This window comes from Nipponia nippon, unplaced genomic scaffold (assembly GCF_047370975.1).
Source record: "Nipponia nippon isolate SJK-2023a ecotype South Korea unplaced genomic scaffold, ASM4737097v1 scaffold_2, whole genome shotgun sequence".
In the NCBI taxonomy this organism is placed as follows: domain Eukaryota; kingdom Metazoa; phylum Chordata; class Aves; order Pelecaniformes; family Threskiornithidae; genus Nipponia; species Nipponia nippon.
In genome coordinates, this window is record NW_028262336.1 from 63029361 (window position 1) to 63050439 (window position 21079).

A 21079-nucleotide genomic window follows, 5' to 3' on the forward strand; every position below is an offset into this window, starting at 1 on the left:
GAACTATGAAGTTAAGCATGTTATAACTGTATCTTGACAAAGTTATCCAAGAAGGATTATTGAAGCAAGAAAATGAGAGCTTTAGTCCAATATAATAATTTCCCCTGGTAGCCTGTAACTGACAGGTATTTTCTGGGGAGTGAGACAATCTCACTTCATATTTGGCCAGAAGTAGACTCATGTCACATCAAGTTATTGGAGGTACTGCTGCCACTCTGTTTCACTGCTAAATCCATCTTTTCTCAGATAGGTCCCAAGTTTCCCTTTGCCATTTTAAGGCTGAAGTTATTTCTAACTAACACTTCCTTGAAACACCTGCAGAGCAACACATGGGGATGGGAGGAAGTGTTTGCATAGACTGCCATTATCTTTCCCGTTTTTCCTCTGAGCATCAGTAAGTCTAAAATGAACAAGATTGACTGAGTGTATATTGGGGCATAACCAGATATTACTGGAACTGGGTGTGCTCACCAGGGCTGAAAATCAGGGAACCTGGATTCCATAAGGAGTTCTTCAGAGTCACCAAAATACTCTGAAATGACTATATACTCTTATATGTGGCTGGCCAGAAGAAAAGCACAGAAGCCTTATCTTTGCTTTCTCCCCCAGCAGACCTCAGCAATTCATGAACAGTTGTTCTGCTTTGGAGTCGCAGCTTTTAGAGGAAGGGAACACCCTGGGATGCCGACTCAGCTCCAAAATTCATGCCTGGACAGCACGTTTTCTCATGAAGCACGTTTCTTTCTATAGAGGAGCTCCCACAATCCTATTCATTAAAGCTCATTTGTCAGATGGACTGCTAGTTGGATGGAGGCTGCATAACTGATCTCTGTTCCTTCCACAAGGTGCTGGAGCTCCCTGCAGGATACTTTTCCCCCTTTTCACTGCTTTTAAAAGATCCTCGGGCTACTACCAGCAAGGCAGGGCCCCCAGATTAGAGCCCACAGGGAATTATTGCCAGGCAGGGTGGAATAAAATGATAGAAAAAAAGCTGAAGTGTCAGCCATAGTCAAGACAGCTGCAGAGCTATACAAGCTTGGCCACCTAACCACACCTAGACAACGAAGACACTTCATAGCCAGTACAACCTCAGCAAGCTATTTTACCAAAGCTGGCCACACTGAAAAAAAAGTCCACTGGAAAGCCACGTGGAAAGGCTTTGTGGGAATGCTGTAAAGGATTCCTAGCTACGTACAGCTGGTACTTCTACTTGAGATACACAACACAGCAGTGATTCAGTCTGGTGTTTGGAAGATTACAGGGAAGAAGAAGATTGCAAGTTGGTCACTAATGCCAAAAATTACAAGGTGATACAGAAGGTGATTGTGGCCAAAACAAATTGCCACTAAATGCTGTTCAGGCCTTTCCTGTCGTTTCCTAAGCTTCACTCAGTGTACCCTGCCCATTCAAGCCCAGTGTCTCCCATTATCCTGGTGAGCAGGAGGCAAAATGGTGAAGTCCCTCATCACGTAGTAACTTTCCCCAAAGCTTTACTTTCCTTGATACATTTCTATAAGCCCAAGGACAACTTTTTTCCTATACTGTACACTGTACAATATACAGGAAATTGTCTAACCTTAATCCTTTTCCATAGGCTCTAAACTGATTTAAAGTGAATTTCAGCAGATAACAAGGAGAGTTATTTTATGTGGTCAGCACAGATTACTAACTCTGGACAGTACCCCATCACAGAATGAAGCATGGCTAGCAGAAATGAAATTATCAGGTAAAATAAAGGTAACGAGCAGCATTTTTTGCATGAAAGTGGAGTACCAAGGTCAATTTATAAACAAGTGACTGCTGAAACAGCTAAACTGGGAAGGTTAGTACGGACCTCAAGAACAAATAATCTGTCTTCTGGAAAAGGCCTAGCAGAACAAGTGTTAAAACAAATTCAGCATCAGCATCCTTGAAAAAAATAGTGCAATTGTGTTAATAATATTTAAATTGTAACTTTTTGTTGAAAGGTTTTTTTTTAAAAAAAAAAAACACAACAGGCAACGTTCATGCTGTAAATCACAGCACAGGCTCAATAACACCTTGACCTTCATGGGCATAAAGTAAAAAAATCTCCACACATACAACACTCAGATTACAGGATTACAGCTTTAATGTTACTGTATGTTAGCATACCAAAAAATCAGTTGCATTAACTCTTCAATTATAAACTTGTTTCAATGTTACTCTGTTTTTATCCCCAACAAAACCATTTTATCACAGTGAACTCACATTTGCATCAAAAAACATTCAAGCGATTATGTTTTTAAAACCAAGAACATGAACTCCTTATTTAAAGAAGATAAAGGAATAAATTTCTTGTCACACAATTACCTGAAGAGCTCTTTTGCTTCAAGGAACTGAAGCTGTGCAAACTGTATAAAACCTGCTTGCTGCAGGATTCGTTTGTACATTACCTATGAAAGAGAAGGGGGAAAAAAGGTTTATTATATTTGTGAGGAGTTATTTACATAGTGCTAGTCACTGCTGTAATAACTACCTGCCAAAAACACTGAACACATGATCTTCCACCAGACCTGTCAAGGTACATGCAAAATAAAGCCTTGATCCTCTATATTTTAAATTGGATGTACCTGAATATACTGGATCTGCTGCCCAGACTCAGGTTCTTAGATAAAAGTGTGTGAATACAACACTGTTCACAAGTACTTACTAAAAGCAAAGTCAACAAATAGCAAGTTTAAGTTTTCTTATTCAAATAATGACTTATCTGACATCAATCTGATTTGCCTCAAGTTTTTACTTGTGGTATTTGCAAATGTAAAAGCCAGTGGTCATCGTTGAAGTTCCCCATGATTCAGCAGACACAAAAAAAGATTTAAACTCAAGGGTGGCCCCGCTTGACCACACACAGCCAACTTGCTCCCCGTCTCACCTCAACCAGCAACCCTGCTGGTGATTCTCATGGTCTCATCCCCAGCTGATCACCATATTTCTGACTTTCTGCCAGTTTGGTGGGTTTTTTGTTTGTTTGTTTGTTTGTTAAGTAAAAATACTTCCAAAGCAGTTCAACTTATCAATATGCAGTACATTATACAATGTACATAAAATACAGTTAAAAAGAGGAGCACAAGCAAACCATATGAAAAACTGTGTTATGAAGCTTTACTGTTGAAGTCATGCCTAAACAGAAAAAAGTTTACAAAAAGTTCACTAGAAAAAGAACACAAAACTACTGTAAATGCTCACGAATATACAGCTTTTGTTTGTTTAACAGCGTACATGAATGCTGTATTAATAACAGACTCCCATTTTCAATGAAAATACCCAGAGAAACTGCAATACATTAGCAACGTATTCCAGGCAGGGACTGCTAGAGTGTCAGGCCTCAAGCAGGATAGACTGATATTCTAATCGGTGATTTTTCACCTTGATTAAAGATTGTGGATTTACCAAGAGAAAAGCTTGGCTTAAGTCCATTTAGCCTGTGCAAGCTTTGCTAATGGATTATCTTAAGGAAATACTTAATCTTGATCATTAGCAAGCCATTAAAACCTATTGATTTGTAAGGTTGTGGGACTTTTCTTGCCTCCCCAGTGTGGGGGAGAGAAGGGGAAACAGAGGGAAATGCTATCTGGCACACCTTTTCAGACAAACATAATATAAAAATAAACGAACAACACTTCATGACATCTTTATATTAGTTAATGTTACTATGCTTTACATCCAAGTGTACTAATTCAAAATACAGTTAACTAAAGCTAAAAGGGAATTTAATTACAGTAATAAAGTAAAACTACCTCAGGTGATTAATTCATAAAATATCAAAAATATTTGTGATTTACCACTGTGTTATGACATCAATAAATGATCATCTGTGAACTGATGAATACCCATCTGGTCACATTCTTAAGGATGCTGGTAAAGGATTTCAATCTGCAACTATCTGCATCTTGTGGCACCATAAAAACTTCAAAATCTGGCCTCAAACTTTCCAGGGAGGGTTGAAGTACAAATATTTCTCACCCGGCTAACTAGTATTGAAAGTAGGTTGTTTTTTAAGTCTGTTTTCAATCTTTGCAATGGAGTGACCACTAATATTTACATATTTAGTGAATTAGGATATTGGAATTAAGTTTGAATTGATCTAAGATACTGAAAATACTGCTTTAATTGTACAGCTTAGTCTGTACAGCAATCTTTTCAACTAAAAGTTGAAAAGAGCTTGTTGATAATGTAAGTGTAGGCCCAAGGAATTGGTTTTAAATTTGAACTGATTAAGTGGTATTCACTTTCATTTAAATATTGACATATCTTCACTTGTCCTTAAAGTCACACAACAAAACAGCAGTAGAACATCTACAGACAGATGCTTTCCCAACTTTTTAAAGATGCAGTGATGAGATAGGGAGTATCCAGGTTGATTTTTAGCTGACAAGATTAACACTAGACATTAAGATGTCCTGTGGTAAAGATCATGGAAGCAACAGACCAGACTGTCTGTGGAATATTCAATATCCTCTCTTTATCACGGGTTTTTAAAAACGGGCTAGACCTATATGCCAACCACATGCAGTTAACTTTTGTTTATGAGAGAAAAAACATCTTGAGTTCTTCCAGACCTGTTTGCCAGAATACCGCAATAGGCTTCTTTTAAAAAGGTACCAAGTTACACACAGTCAAAGTTCAACACATTGTTTATTCCCCTATAATTTTTGAAGAACCACCATAGGACTCGTAGTGCCTTAGGGAAATTCTATATTGTTGACTGAATTCACATTAAAAAACTAGCTACAAAAATATGAAATAAGATTTGTATTAATTCGTATCTGAAAAAGCGCTAGAAAACAGAAAGATGACTGCTGAAGCTGCAATAGCTATAGTGAAGCCTTAATTTTCTTAACTGCTAGAAAAAAACCTTTCTAAAATGGTCAGAATTACCACCTAGATTGCCAAAAAGATTTTCTTCTAGAAAGTCACTTCAGCCTTTGGTCAGGTTTGCGTCCAGTTAATATGTTTTTTGAAACTAAAAAGAAATGAGAAGGGGGGAAAAAAAAAAAAAAAGAAAAAAGAGAGATACCTATGCAAGATGTGTGTCAATCTAATCAAGGTCTTCTCTACCATCAACCATGATTTCTGCAAACTTCAGCTGTCCTGAAAAATTAATAAGTAGTATTCAGTCATTTCATGGTAGTATGGTAGAAAGGCCTTTGTGTACTTCTACCAAAAATGATATCCAGCAAAGCCGTCTCCTTGCAACACTTTTCCCTGGTGGTTTTTACCTAGCAGTAATTCTTGATGCTCAAAGACAAAGTAATTTTCATCTAATATGGCAGAGATAAATTTGTAGGCTGCAGGGACCACGGGTTAAGTAACAGGTTAGAGCTAGTAATGCATGACCTGCTTCTTTCCAATAACTAAACATTGGCTGTACAAATAATTCTGAGTACAGTACTTTACTGTTTCAATCCCACTATCATTCTGCATTACCACCATATATATATATTTATGCTGACATAATACTGCTGATATAAAGAGAGAGAGCACGCACCTGTGTACGCATGCAATGACAATGCAGTATTGAACTACAGGAAGAAAACCCATGTAGTCAAGAACTGTCCTACAATGCCATGACTGAGTTCAAGTCACACATAAGATGGCAACAGCCATTGCAAACTGCAGAAATTAAAGCAGCATGTGGAAAAGGGGGCACTATACTACATGTACCAGACAAGTACTCTCACTCTTCTGTATGGATAAATTATAGTGGCTGGTTCAAGTGCCTTAGTGCCAAAACTATGCGTTCTTTCCCACTGCTCGTATAAAATGGCAAAATAAGGCCTTGAAAGCGTCAGATACTCAGGAATCAGTAAAGTTTGCAAAATAGATATCCAAAGATATCTATTAGAAGACACCTATTATCTATCTATCTAATGTCTAAGATATCTTCAGATAATAGATAAGAGTTAGAAAGGGGTAACTACGTGATCAGTTAAAGTATGCCAAAAGAAATGTCTCAAAAGACTTGTGTAAGGCTTGTAATTTGGTTGAACTCCATCGGATTTATATTATGCAAGACTACAGTAAAAGTAAGTCTGATGTGCTTGTAATAAACCTGTAACGACAGCATTAAGTATCAGAGGCACACTAGAAAGCAAGCTCAATGTTACATTTCCAGCTACAGATAAGCTCTGAAAAATTGGCCTAACGACTCAACAACTAAGACAAGTTGAGTCATTTTAATAAGCTTGTTAATATCAGTCTGTAAATACAGCCCAGAACTAGAACAGGCTATTTTGCTTGCAAGTAATATGTTTTCTCTTTTTCAGCTGTAGCACTGACACAAAGTAACTGAACACCCTTAAAAGCACGTTAAGTTAGAAAGAACTTACAATATTCTTGGAAACAGTAATTTCAGGAAGACAGACATTGTGCACATAAGACACGTGTGAACAGAAAGTAACTTATCCTAAAGACAGAAAAATCCTAAATGCAAGAAAACTTAGGAGGAATGAGATTCTACATCACGTATTTTAGATAATGAATTGCAGTTCATCCTGTGGCAAAACACAGAAAGACATCTCCCACACTAAATCTACAAAAACTGGAAAGAAATAATTGGAGAATTAGAGGTCATCATACACAGAAGACATTGCTTAGATCATGCATCCTGTCCTCACAGCAGGATTTTAGTTTGCTTCTTTAAACAGCTTGCAAAGGAAAAGTTGGAAGTGAAGATGCAAAGCAAAACATGCTGGAACCTGAACTCTGTATTTGCCTAAATACTTTTCAACTTCAAGTACTTCAGATAGTTGTACCTTAGCAAAAGGATGGAAACACTTTTTTGGCCAAGCTTTTTACTTCCAGCAGCCTCCCAGCTCTTCATTCAACAGAGAAGTTAAGAATCAAAATGAAAGCTGATACAAATTTCATTTAATTTAATGACTACTTTTCAAGGGCCTTAAACAAAATTTAAATGATAATGAATTAGAAACTTCTTAAAAAAAAAAAAAATCCTGATAGACTGAACCATTTTGGACCACTGCAACTCTGTAATTTCCACAGTCATGTTCCAAACTTTACATCTTCCTAAACAAACCGTCAGTAATGCAACAGATACCATTTTAATGGCAACAAAATGCTCCAAAGTATATTAAAAAACCCAAACAAACCAGATTTTGTGGGTTACAGATCAAATTTTGCTTTTACAAAAGGAAAGAAACTAAGTCAAATATTCATTCACCTACTTCGTAAGTAGAGATTTCATGCTACTTTTTCCACGTTTCAGTCTCTAAATGACAAACAGGAACAAATACAGTAGAATATGTATTGTAATATAAACCAGAGGTAGAAGGAAATGAGTATAAATCTCTAATCAACACACTAATCGAAGAGTTACTAAGACACTTTGCCACCCAAAAATCTTAAAGATTCAGTTACACACCAGTACAAGTACTACTTGCATGAGTTTGGAACTAGGATGTATTTGCTTTAGATTTCCCATCACTTAACTTCGAAGTTGTACTACTGTGGAGTTTAGGCTATGGTGAGAATCTCCAATAGAAAAAATAAAACCTAAAAATTCTGATTTGAAATAAAGCATACTTTTTAAAACAGCAATAGCAAATAATAACTGAACCTAGTACTAAGAAAGCATTGCGTGGATTTTCTATTACTAGTTTTTCGGTTTTGTTTTGTTTTCAATTCAAGTTACACACTTGAAAAAAAAACCACCACCAAAACCACAGCAGAAGAACAGCATTCAACCCTGCCAACGTCACAGCCGTTACAAGCACCAGCCAATTCAGCAGCACATCTATTTCTTCAGGCTGAAACCATAAAAGGCATCAGATTTCTCCTCAATGTAAATTCCTCCCCCACCCTCTCCAGTCACTTGACCATTGGTATACATGGCCCCACTGTGACATTTATATTTTCATGAAAATTAAAGGAAGGACAGACCTGAAATTTCTCTTTTGGAATATTCCTTCGAGCTCCTTTTGCTAGAACAAGGGCTTCTTCCACTCTATGGCTAGCTAGAAGATCCTGAATCTGTTTTTCCAAAGGTAGCGGCACCAAGATATACACACCCTTATTAGTAGCAACAATCACCTTTCCTGGACAAAGCAAACAGACCTATTCAGTTTACGTTCTCCACAGGAAAAAAAAAAACATTTCAGAAATAAGCTTTAAGATTTACTATTAAAGATAAAAGAATCTAAACAGTGTTAAAGTTCCAAAACTCATCTTTGTTGTTACCATATTTACTAGACAGTACAGTTTACCTGTAAATTGCACCTCAGAAATACAGAGATAATGGTAAATTTATTTATTTACAGCAGGTTTTGTTCCACTCTGAGTAAATGAAACTGGCTACAATCTCTCATGATGAACTAAGCTGTCAAGGCCACCACTGAAACTATTGCCCAGATTCCAGGGAACAGGGACTTTTAACTGCCAGATATTTCCACAGGCTTACATTAGAAAATTGTAAGCTATACCTCAAAGGTAGCAGGTACCATACAGTTCATAGTGATAGAGTTTGTAGCTTTCCTGGAAAAAAAATAGCAATGCAATGTATGCCACACTTAAGAGTTCTTAACTGAAGAACAGATCAAAAGAAATTTTTGTATTCTTTGTTAAACAATTCTTTATGAAATATCCCCTTTTAAACCTCTTAAACAGATATTTTAGAAAGGAATACAAAAGAACAGTTTTTAAGATGTTAGAACTTTGTCAGGATAGCCAACGGAACAATACCTGTAGCTCACAATTATTGACTCGTAGCATTAAATTAACGTTGCTCCTTTGAAATAAATAATTAAGTTACAAGAAAAAGCTCTAACCCCACAGACTCCTACTCAACAATTAACTTGACAATTAGAGCACATTTAATGAGCACACATTTTGTAGAAGCATGGAATTTTCGATTACTAAAGTTTTCCTATCATAGTTTGCAGGAATCTAATCAGGAAAGCATTTACAATAAAAGTTTCAACAGTTAACGTGCTTGCTAGATATTTTGTTCAAAAAACAAATGGAAGTGACTGTGCTCACAGTGGTGGTTGTTTCAGAATTACTGATGCAAAAAAGTGTCCTTTTTAATACCTTCAAAGTCCTGTAGAATGTGACCTTCTTTAAAAGGCAGTGTTTGCTTTTGCTGCTGGTCCAGCATGCTGTGCACTGTAATGAACTCATCATCAAGAGCAACCACGTAAGGAAAGCACAAAGCTGCTCCAATCACGTTCTCTGACCAGTGCACAGGGGCACGCTGTGAAATGCCGTCTACAGTTGCAAACATGCCTGCAAAAAGGGAAAAACAAAGTACGAGGCTCAAGCTAGTTGAAGACTGTTGTTTTCCCAACACAAAGCATGGGTACCAAGGTACAGAAATAAAGTCTCAGAAGAACAGATGCAGTATCAGGTTGCATGATGACAGGACATCACACCTCCCTGGACCTTACAGAGCTGTTGGTTAGTTAAGTTCAAATTTTTTTTTTCTTTCTCCTTCACCACAGAAACAAACACCTAAAACTGAAAAGAGAGGAATACAGAAAGAAACTAGCAAGAATCATTCAAGTTTAGTAAGTTTCAGGTTTTTTTATAAATATTGTAGTTTGAATTCATTTCAAAACACTAATATTTAGTGAGACCCAGCATTCAAACAACACTGCCTGGGTAGGAGCTGCAGACCTGCACTGCCTGACCTATCTGGCAATACAGGCATATTTGTTCCTTGCAGTGTCAAATGTCTAAAGAGCATTTTAGTCAACGATCATTTACTTATACTTCTTCACTTTTGCTACAGCAAAATTTTCACACAATGAGGGTCCAGCTCCTTGGGATGAGTCACTTCCTTTGTATAAAGCATATTTTATTAAGCATATTAAGCTCTTCATAAAGCATATTTACGCTTTGTATAAAGCATATTTTCCCAAAAGCCAAACACAGAGTAAAGACTTTTTTTAATATTCCAATGATACCTCCTATGCTGTCCTCAAAATAGCCATATTAAAAACACAAATTAACTGAAGATTTCTTTGCCACTATCTTTCCTCCTGTCTATTCTGTCCTCCTTCCTTCTCCTAGCTTAACAGAAGTTTGACTTGCTATTGGACCACACACCACTGGTTCTGTTTATGTTACCTGGTATTCCCCACTTGTTCCCGAGACATTAATTGAAGAAAAACTCCAGTCAAAGTTTTCAGACCTAGTTCAGTAACCCTTTGCCAGCTGCGCCATGCTGAAGCACTATGTAAACTTCTGTTCTAAACACGAACGCATACCCCTTGAAACCAGTATTCTCATGCCATTAAAAAGACACGCCCATGAAAACTGTTCGTCGGCAGGCATGAGCCACTTGACAGCTGGTAGAATAAGTCTGAGCTCTAAAGGACAGAGGAGATTAAAAGATTACGTTATTCAATTTACAAAATCTCTTCCAAGCAGAGGATAATGAGGTAAGGGTAGCTGGGTAGGAGGACCATCTTGGGGCACGGGGGATAGGAAAACAGAAGGCTGTAGATTTTTACAGAACTACAGGTGTAGAGACTAAGCTTCTGCATCCTTTATAGCAGCCTTGAAATGATCAGCCCTTTCCTTTGACTAAGGATGCAACACAAAATCAAAATTTCACATCTGACTATCAGGAAGTGATGCTATTTATCACTATAATGATCAGCTTTTCAATCAGAGACCCTTAAAGAAAATACTTTTTTTTTGCCATAATATGTAATTCCCAATTTCCCTACTATAGATCTTGATATTCTTACAGATCAGAAATGGTATTTTATGCCAGGCAGACTGCACTATCCATTTTTAATGCCTTCCAGTTGTTACTCTGTACTATAATCCCATTTCAAAAAGTTGGAGAAAACTTGAGTTAAATCCATAGTAAAACCAGTAGTAAACTCAGGGCTAATTATATTTGAAATACTAATTCTCAGAATTTTCTATTTCTCTGACAGACATTCTCAAAAAATATTTTAAAAACCTGATTCTAAAACCTTTTTTTTTTTATTTTTTAAATGACAGAGCTCTTTTTTAGGTATTTTTAAAAAATCCTTTATGGAAGTGAAAGGGTATGCAGAGCAATGCACAGTACTTTCCCAAGTCAATGTCTTTCTACATCCCTCTGCCCTCAATAGCTAGGGCTTCTGAGGTAGAATGATTCATTTTCTGTCTTCATCCAGCTCTCACCTAAGGATAACAATAAACATGACAACTACAATCACAAACCATGGCCTTTTTATAGTACAGGAACGTGTTTGATGAAACTGAGATGAAGCCAGTAATCAATTCTGTATTAAAAATGCATACACTCTTCAAAGGTTACAAGAGCTACCCAAAACACAGCTACACTGTTTTCAGCACCAATAGATCTAGAAATTTATAGAATCATAGAATAATTTAAGTCAGAAGGGGTTTCTGAAGGACATCCAGTCCAGCCCTCCCACACTCAAAAGCGGGACCAGCTTAGACCAGGTTACCCAGGACTTTGTGCAATAGACTGTAAATTTTGTTTATTTGTTTAAAACAAAAAGTTTCTCAGTGAAAATATCTGTAAAAATGCAATAAAACTTCTTTATTATTATTATTACTTGTTTAAAAAGCAATATGAAAACTTTCAGTTCTCAGAAAAGTTGACAGCATGAGGAACACTACAAGTGGGTGAAAACAAGAAGGGAACATGCTGGTTACTGTTGACTACCCTGCTTTACGCAGTGTCATCAGCTATGAGAAAAGGCACTGCATAACCTTCTATGAATCATTTTGCTTAGTACCTGTGCACTTGTTATAAGTTATAAGGCTCAGTTCTCCAACTCCATTTGTAATCTACTCAATCACTATACAACTGTTCCAACCATGCACCACTGAGAAGAGTTTATTCTGGAAAAGCAAAAGGAATAAACTAAAATTAGGTATTTAAAATTTGTATTCTTTTACTCATTAAAGTCATGGAATAGTTTAAGCAGGAAGGGACCTCTGGAGACTGTCTAGTCCAACTTCCCTGCTCAAAATAAGGTAAAGCAGAACAGGTTGCTCATGACCTCACCCACTCAGGTTTTGAGTATCTTTGAGAACAGAGACTCCACATCCTCTCCAAGACCCGTTTCCTGGTTTGACCATGCTCACAATGAGGAATTTGTTTTCTCATGTTTACGTAGAATTTCCTATATTTCAGTTTGTACTGACTGCCTCTCATCCTTTCACTGGATACAATACCACTGAGCAGTCTGGCTCTGTCTTCTTTACCCTCCCCACACATGTTGATAAGATCTCTGAAGGCATTTTCTTCTTCAGACTGAACAGTCCCAGTGTTCTCAGCCTCTCCACATGAGGTGCTCCAATCACTTAGTAGTCCTTCTGGTCCTGCAGTGGATTTGCTCCGGTAAGTCCATGCCATTCCGGGAAGCCCAGAACTGGACCCAGCACTCCAAACGTGGACTCACTAGGACCGAGGGGAAAAATTGCCCCTCTCAACCTGCTGGCAGCACTTTTTCTAATAGAGTCATTTAGGTTGGAAAAGACCCTTAAGATCATTGAGTCCAACTGTTAACCTAACACTACCAAGTCCACCGCTAAATGTGGCCCAGTAGGCTGTCAGACTTCTTTGCCACAGGGGCACATTGTTGGCTCATGGTCACTTTGCCCACCAGAGCCCCTAGGTCCCTCTCTGCAAAGCTGCTTTCCAGCCAGTCAGCCCCCAGCCTGTACTGGTGCATGGGGCTGTCCCTCCCTAGGTGCAGGGCTTGACATTTCCCTTTACTGAACTTCACAAGGTTCCTGTCAGCTCATTTCTCCAGCCTGTCAAGGTCCCCCTGAATGGCAATACAATCCCCTAGTGTATCAGCCACTCCTCCCACTTTTGTATCATCTGTAAACTTGCTGAAGGTGCACTCTGCCCCACCATCCATGTTGTTAATGCAGATGTTAGTACTGACCTCACTATGAGCCCCCTGGGGTACACGACTAGCGACTGGCCTCCAGCTAGACTTTGTGCTGCTGACTACAAACCTTTGAGCCAGGCTTTCAATCCACCTGTTTCTCTAGTTCATTCTTCATCTGTTTGTCTACATGGGAGATAGTGTCAAAAGCCTTGTTGAAGTTCACAATATCACTGCTCTCCCCTCATCCACCAAGCTAGGCATCTAATCATAGAAGACTATCAGGCTGGTCAGGCAATTTCCCTTTTGTAAATCCATGCTGATTACTCCAAAGCACATTCTTGTCATTCATATATTTAGAAATAGCTTCCAGGATTTTCTCCATCACCTTTCCGGGGATCAAGGTTAAGGCTGGCCAGACTGTAGTTCCCTGGATCCTTTTGCTTGCTCATCTAAGGCAGAAGTGAATGCATTTGTTTTCTTCCAGTCCTGAGGAACATCCCCTGATCATCATGACCTTTCAAAGATAATCAAGAGTGGCGTCGCAATGACATTGACCACCACCCTCAAGCATTCATGGGTGCACCCCCATCAGGTCCCACAGATTTGTCTGTCCAGTTTATTTAAATGTTCCATAACCCAATCCTTCTCTCCTGAGGGCAGGTTTTTGCTGCTCCAAATTTTCCCACTGGTCGTAGGGGCTGAGGATTCCTGAAGGAAGGTCATGCCAGTAACAAGTGAGGTAAAGAAGGCACTGAGCACCTCAGCCTTTTCCATGTCCTTTGGCACCAGGTCCACTGCTCCATTCAGCAGTGGGCATCCATTAGCCTTCCTTTGCTGCCAATATGCTTGTAGAAGGTCTTTTTGTTGCCCTTCATGGTGCTCAGCAGAGTCAATACCAGATGGACTTTGGCTTCCCTAACCCCATCCCCACATGCTTGGACAGTCTCTATATTTCTCCCAGGTCACCTGGCCCTGCTTTCACCTCATTTACTTCCTTTTTATATTTGAGTTTAGTCAAGAGCTGCTGGTTCATTAATGCAGGCCTCCTGCCACATTACTTGTTTTCCTGCTCATTGGGATGGACCACTCTTGAACTTGGAGGAGGTAGGACCACACCCCGTGACCAAAGTCTGCTGTCCAGGCTTGTGGTCTTTTTGCGTTGTTCCCTTCTCTCAGGATCCTGAACTTCACCATCTTATGGACACTGCAGCAAGGCTGCTCTCCTGACATTCACATCTCTAACCAGGTTCAACAGAGCGCACCCCCTCACCAGCTCCTCGGTCACTCGTGTCAAGAAGGTAACACCAATGCCCTCCAGGAATCTCCTGGACTGCTTGTGCCCTGCTGTGCTGCCCCTCTAGCAGGTACTGGAGTGGTTCAAGTGCCCCCTAACAACCAGGGCCTGCAAACATAGGTTTCTTCCTGTTACCTGAAGAAGTTAGTCTTCTTCCTGATAAGGCAGTCTGCAGCAGACACTCACCGCAATGTCACCTATGTTAGTCTGCCCTCTAACCCTAATCCATAAACTCTCAGCTGCCTCCTCCTTTCTCCCAAGGCACAACACCACACCCTCCTGCTGCTCTCATGTAATGGGTAACCCCCACCTCAGCTGTTAACACATAGCTGTGCTGATTTCCCAGAAAAAAAATGAGAGCACTTTCACCATCATGTTGTTTTGTACGCACTTTTTGGTGTGCACATGCCTGAAGCAGGGCCTCTTCAGCCCTGTTGGTTGATTACGAAGTCTCTCATCCACATCACCCTGCATTCTTCGTTTGCCAACTCAGCCTACAACCACCATGCCTAGCTTAAATCCTCCTCATGAGGTTGGTCAGCCTGTTCACAAAACCACTTTTGCCTCACTTGGCCTGGTGGATCCCATCTCTTCCTTAGATAGGGATCGATAGTCATAAAAGCCAAATCCCTCATCACCACAAGCTGTGCAACAAGTTGGTGACCTGCACAATCCACCCACTCCTCCTCAAGCTGTTCTTCCTCACCAGCAGGACTGATGAGAAAGCCTCCATCTCAAATATGAGGGAGTCTCCCACTACCATTACTCGCCAATTCCTCCTGGTGCTACTGCATTGTACAGGCTCAGATGATTTGTTGGACAGAGCTTCCTGCTTCTCATCTGCTACCAGAGCACTGAACGTATTCTGTAGATGTAGATCTGCAGGCAGAGAAGGAGAGTTCCTCCTTTTACAAGAAGTCACATGTTTCCAGCCTTTGCCATCACAGAACAAGCAGAGACTCAGCCTGCCCTTCCCTGAGTACAGTTGGGGGTTCAGGCTCATGCCTGGGTCCTGGAGAAGATTCCATTTCCTTTTTGTCATCTCTCATGCTGCGCACTCTGCTGACCTCCTCCTGCATCTCCTTTATGTGGCAACACAAATCCTCAACCAAGCACACATCTCCTGCAGGCAAGGACAAAGTTTCCCCCTGCCCCAGTCTCAGCAAGAGGCACCAGGCACTACCTTCAGCTCGAGACCTGAAGAGCCGCACCCTCCCTGGGAGCCTGGTCTGAGTCCAGGCCTTTGATGTTTTGGGGTAGTTGCTCCAGCTGGTGCTAGGAAGCGTGCCCTGTGCCAATAGGCAAGAACTGTTTGCTGAAATTTTAAAAACTTAAAGCCTCTGTACAGCAGGAAATCTGATTAGAAACATGCAACAAGAGCTTCACGAAATGAAAAACTGAATTTTGGTAAGCAGAGTTTCATACATAATCAGAAAGAATTGATTTTCAATTCTGAATGAACTAATTACTGGGCAGAATGAAGATGCATCAAAAATGAAGTTCTTCCTTGCTTTCAAAGAATGAGCTACATACTAACTGCAAGCGGAGCCAAAAAAAGTACCAAACAGCTAAGTCTATGGATCAACTGTGAACAATTCTAACAATGAGTTTTAAATGCAAAGAGTCCAGGTAAGGAAAAAGGTTACATACCCAAGAAACTCAAAGATGTTTTACTTTATGATTACCATTTTAAGCAGTTGCTTTCTGCCATTCTAAATTCCAGTCTTAACTCAAAAGCAAATTAATCTAGATAAATGTCACTTCAAACACCATAAAGCCAAATATATTAATGCAGAATACATCCACATCAGTAAAAGAGGCTGAATTTAGCACAGATGCTCTACCAAGTGCCAAATGAATATGTCTTAACCAATAAGACACAGAAAAGCAAACTAAAATTAGAATTGAAGATTTACATCAAGCCTTTTCAAGTTCATTCACTTTACAGCAGAGGCCTACCTCAAATGCCAAGATACACAACGCTTATATATTATAAAGGTGCTCAATCATCTTCACAACTTCAAAAAGAGACAAGTGTTAAAGACACTAAGAATTTTACTGAAGAACAGCAAGATGGATAATACTAATCAAAACAACAGTGGGGAGAGAATAGAGAACAGATGATTAAAGAAAAACCCCACAAGCTGAATTACACAAGGAAAAACTATACAATCCATAGCAAGCAGTCTTTGTTAAGGTTTCTGAGCTAGTACAAGGTAGACTTTGCCTGTATTATGAGAAAAAGGGAAGTTTGTAGTATGTTTAGAGCTGCAGAAGTGCATTTCCTTAAGATATCACATATCTGATATTTTAACCCCAGGACAACCTACTTACACAAGGATGTTGGATTTTATGTGTAAAAGTCTTATTGCATAGCTCACTTCCAGGACACCAGACAAAAGCAGAAGTCGGACTAAATAGAATTCTGCTTTCTAACTAAATACAATTATGCTTTTGAAAGTGTATCTATTCTTCTTAAATCAAAAAAGAAATGAACCACTTGAACAGAATCTGGTTTGACATTCCTAAAGAGATAAATAAAGATTAAAGTAAGAACAGGATCTCCTTAGAAACACGTCAAAAGGGAATACTTCCAGACAGTCAATTCACAAATTTTAACTCTCATAGCACTACTACAATGGTTAATGTCTACAAATACATGTCGACATTTCGAGTAACTAACAGTTTTAATAAGAAGTGGGCAACCAAGATGACTTAGAAAAGCCCTAAGGCTGAAAAAACAAGTTCATCTTTGAACATCTTAATTTTCTTAAACAGATATTCTAATGAGTCTCTACTTGTTTCAAGAAAAACTGGTGAGTTGATGTACATCTCACATTCTGGTCACAAGACAAAACGCCAATATAAACAACCGATTGCACTCTTGCTTTTCTTTGGAATGTATATTAAAAAACAAAACCCCATGCAGATTCCTGGGTTAAGGACCTAAATAGTTGTGATCTTTGTGTCATGCTATTCCTAATGCGTCAGGGAAGATATATAAACCGCATCTCCTAAATGGAACAGCATGAAAGCATTCTGCCTGTGGCCTGTCAGCTCTGCGATACTGGAGCTTTTCCAAAAAAAGCTCAAGATTACTGACCTCGCAGCATATTGTTGATTTAGACAGATTACAGCAGCAATAGTCCTTAAAATCATCTGTCTATTAGACAAGAGCATTATTTCACATGATCTAACTTTGGTTTTGCAATAAACTATCATTTTCTGTAACATGGAGCTGAAAAATATTATTAAAAAAATTAAACAAATGGGAGCATAAAAACTGGGTAGTATCTGACAACACCTACAGTTAGGACAGAGTTTACTTCTACAGGAGTTAGGATACAGTTGACTTCCACTAACATTTCTTACTAGCACTGTAGTACAACATACCTATTTGTCAATCTGTTACAATCTATCAAATGGACTTCGCATGAACTCCTCTGAATAGCAACTGAGGAAAAAATTAACTTGTCTACACTAGTTTAACAATTTTATAGCAACATGGGGACCCTCAAAGCCAGTCACTACAGAGAGGCTATCAGCCTCTGAAGTTTCACTTGGTACCAACCAATTTTTTTACTCCGGGCTGCAAGATACTACTACCGCTAGCTGTCTATACAGAAGTTAAGCTTTCTACAGACACAATTAAAATACAAATAATCAGATTTTTGTGCGTTAAATAAAGCAGGAGAGTTATAATAATACCTAGTACCAAAAATTTACCATCTACCTTTTTATCTCAACATCCCAGTATAGCCCTGTGAAGAAAATTATCATTATTGTGCACAACACTGAATTAGTTAAGCTTTGCTTCCTGAATTGAGAGAAATTAAGAGAGAGAAGTTAAAAAAAAAAAATCACAAAAAAAATTTACGATCCTTAGTCTCACCTAGGCCTCCGGGGCCAGCCAACAGAAACTCTTGTCTGCCTATCCGTTTCACAATTGGCCGTTTCTCATCACTGCAATAAGGAAACAGATCCTGGGAGATGCCAGTATTATAATTCAAAATGATATACTGTGTAGTAAGTGCAAGACATAAGTAATAACCATCTACAGCCACAGCACAGGGTTGCTCTGGAGTAAACACCTCCTTCACTATCTGGACTCTGTCTTCAAACACCATGAACATTTGAATGGTCCGCCGCTTGACCGAGATAATGCAGACTTCAACACAGAAAGGGTCCCCACTCACAGGGTTTTCATTTAATGCAAATGTCACGGCTCCCTTGATTCTAGCACCGGTGGGGACAGGTTCCAAGTTCATCATGTTAACTAGTGTTATTGTGTTGTCACAAAGCACAAGAAGCCTGGTGAGGGCAGAGGCTGCTTTCAACTCACTCACAGGCTTCTTCAAGCCCAGGTATTTATGCAGTTGCTTGGTGGCAGCAAAAGTTATTTTTCCAGCCGTTGAGATCTTTTCATCCAACAGAAAGTGATAGATAAAGCAGTCATTGGTTCCAATATAGAGGTTCTTTCCGCAACACTCAATGCATTCGATGTTGATGTAATTTTTGTCTCCCATTAACATCTCCCGCTCAACAGCAGAAACGAGCTTGAAAGCTTTAACACTCATTGTGTCTTCTGGGTGATCTGATCAAAGAGGAAAAAAAAAAAAAACCAGTATTTACCTCCACACATATAATCAAATATCAGAGGTAGTGATTTAACATTCACTAATACAAAAACTTCATTGTTGCATTCTTTTAATAGTCTATACTCTATTTCCAGCCTGATTACACAAGCCAGAATGAGCACATTAATAACCACAGAAATGAATTGAATTGTATGCTTCCACTTCAAGTCTATTCCGAAGTAGATTCACAACAGCACTCAGCTATTTTGAAGTGATGCTTTCTCCACAAGTAACCAGCATATTACTGGCTCTCTCAGATACTTGGCACTGCAAGTGGTTCCTGCCAGTACTTAGTGATTCACAAACCTGTCACGTACAGGTTTATATCACCTGCACATAAAAAGATATAAGCTTTGGCTCCCAGATTTCTAGAGAAGCCACAAGGCACTTCGTGCTACAAGTTAACATCTCGTGTTGCTTTACACTCAATTTGGGCCTACTAGTACATAGTCTCTTAGAAAAATATCATAGACATATTCCATTTTAACACATACTTTACGTTCCTTACTCTCCAGCAATCAGAAACACATAACTTTCAAGCCACTTAAATAATAATTTACACAAGGTATCATCCAACTCATAATAAAAGTTGTTGGTTTGTAGGGTTTTTTTAAGCATCTGCAGAGTGGCTGTCTTATTCAGTGCTACTTACACATTCTCTGTATTGGACTATATGCACCAGCAATTATAAAGCACAGTCACACAGCAAATTTGGAAGCATGGTCCATAAAGCATTCATTAAGCTCAAGATACAATATCAGGGAAATTAAAAGAGTTTCTGCTATCTACTATCACAGCCATTCCAAAAGTCTGCCTTTAAGTGCTAAGCAGCACTTCTAATATTCATTCTACAAACTATACCTACCATTTTGCAATCAAGCACTGTCAAGGGACAGATACAATTTATGAGGCAATTATTAGTGTTTTAAAAACAGTCCGTGTAATTTTACTGTACTCCAGACTTATGTTATTTTCATAAGAAACCGGCAGGGAGCTGTGCTCGACACTCCAAAGAAGAGCAGATGAGAAATTGCTGACCTTGTTTAATCACCTTTTAATTTGTCATGACTGGTCTGTAACCATCACTTAGCCAACACAGGGGAAGACACAACACTGAACATCTTGAATGGATTTAAGAAATAACATATACAGTTACTTCTAGTCCACATACACATGGAGACAAGAAACATCAAATGAAATTTCTGTGGACCAACAGAGAAACCAACCTCAACAAGATGTTCTTGTAAACAATCCAGAAACTAAACATAATCAAAATGAATTTAGTTTCAAATTATTACATCCAAAAAAACCCTTTGCTTTTGCAAGAGAACACTAAAAATCATGGCAAAAAATTTCCAAAACTGAGTGAAAAAGAGTAAGGTACACAACTCACAAGTAACCACTAAATAAAATTAGATCAAACTAAGAATATAGCCAGAAGCAAATCACGTTACAGAGAAATAGCAGTGATCTTTTTTGCCAAGAACTTCCTACTTTTTTTCAGAAGTTAAAAAGATTTTAGTTTGGGCTTCCATGACATTTTCAAATTGCATCCTCACCTGGGGTGTAAATTAGCGTTCTGACCTTCAACAAAAAAAACCCAAAGCCGGGAAGTACTAGAGAAATAGCCTAAGGTAAAATGATAATGCAAGTCTCTGGCAACACAGTCATGTTATCCTCCAACGTTATCAAAAGAAACACGGCACATTAATTTAAAGAGGGCTGCCCAAAGGTTGACTGGCAAAAAACTCTCAACCATTTTTAAGAGCCTGTGTGTAGCCAGAAGTGATAAACTCTTGCCTGGAGAGGTTAGGCAGCTTTCGTACCTGAAGCTGTCAACAACTTAACGTCCTGTAGCCCAAGGTAAAAATGTTAATGTATGCCAATGGGGGAACTGCAGATTTTTGCTCTTGACCAAGATGTGCTAAAAAGCTCCAAAAAACTTACTAAATGAAAGTACATGAAAAGTATAAAAGAAATCAAAATAGATACACAATCCCTGACCAGAAAGAACAAAAAATAACACAGTACTACATAAGTCTGGTAGCAAAGAAATTAAAACATTCATGCTAGAAAAAAGCTGTGAAAAAAGCTTTTAAGAACAACCAATGTCAACACACATAATCTGCATGTGATTTTTTTTTTTACATTTATTTTTTTCTCGTTTAAAAGAGCTTAGAGGCCTACGCGCACTGCAAAAAAACAGGTTCTGCAGAACGTGCTGTTCCCTTAAAGTGCAAGAGGCCCCCCCGGAGTTACAACTGGAAGTCAGTACGCTACTTCTTAGATGTTCAGAACTC

At 38.9% G+C, this 21079-nt stretch overlaps 1 protein-coding gene across 2 annotated transcripts in view; it reads right to left on the minus strand.

The window, feature by feature from the left end:
• Positions 1–21079, minus strand: part of TGFBRAP1 (transforming growth factor beta receptor associated protein 1) — a 35689-nt gene that overhangs the window by 13756 nt on the left and 854 nt on the right. For both annotated transcript variants that reach the window (XM_087759040.1, XM_087759041.1), the window contains exons 2-5: positions 18035–18736; positions 9067–9261; positions 7921–8075; positions 2332–2414 (exon numbers count right to left, since the gene is read on the minus strand). In XM_087759040.1, the coding sequence (XP_087615166.1) occupies positions 2332–2414; positions 7921–8075; positions 9067–9261; positions 18035–18719 (1118 nt within the window). In that variant the 5' untranslated portion in view covers positions 18720–18736. The remainder of the gene's footprint in view (positions 1–2331; positions 2415–7920; positions 8076–9066; positions 9262–18034; positions 18737–21079) is intronic.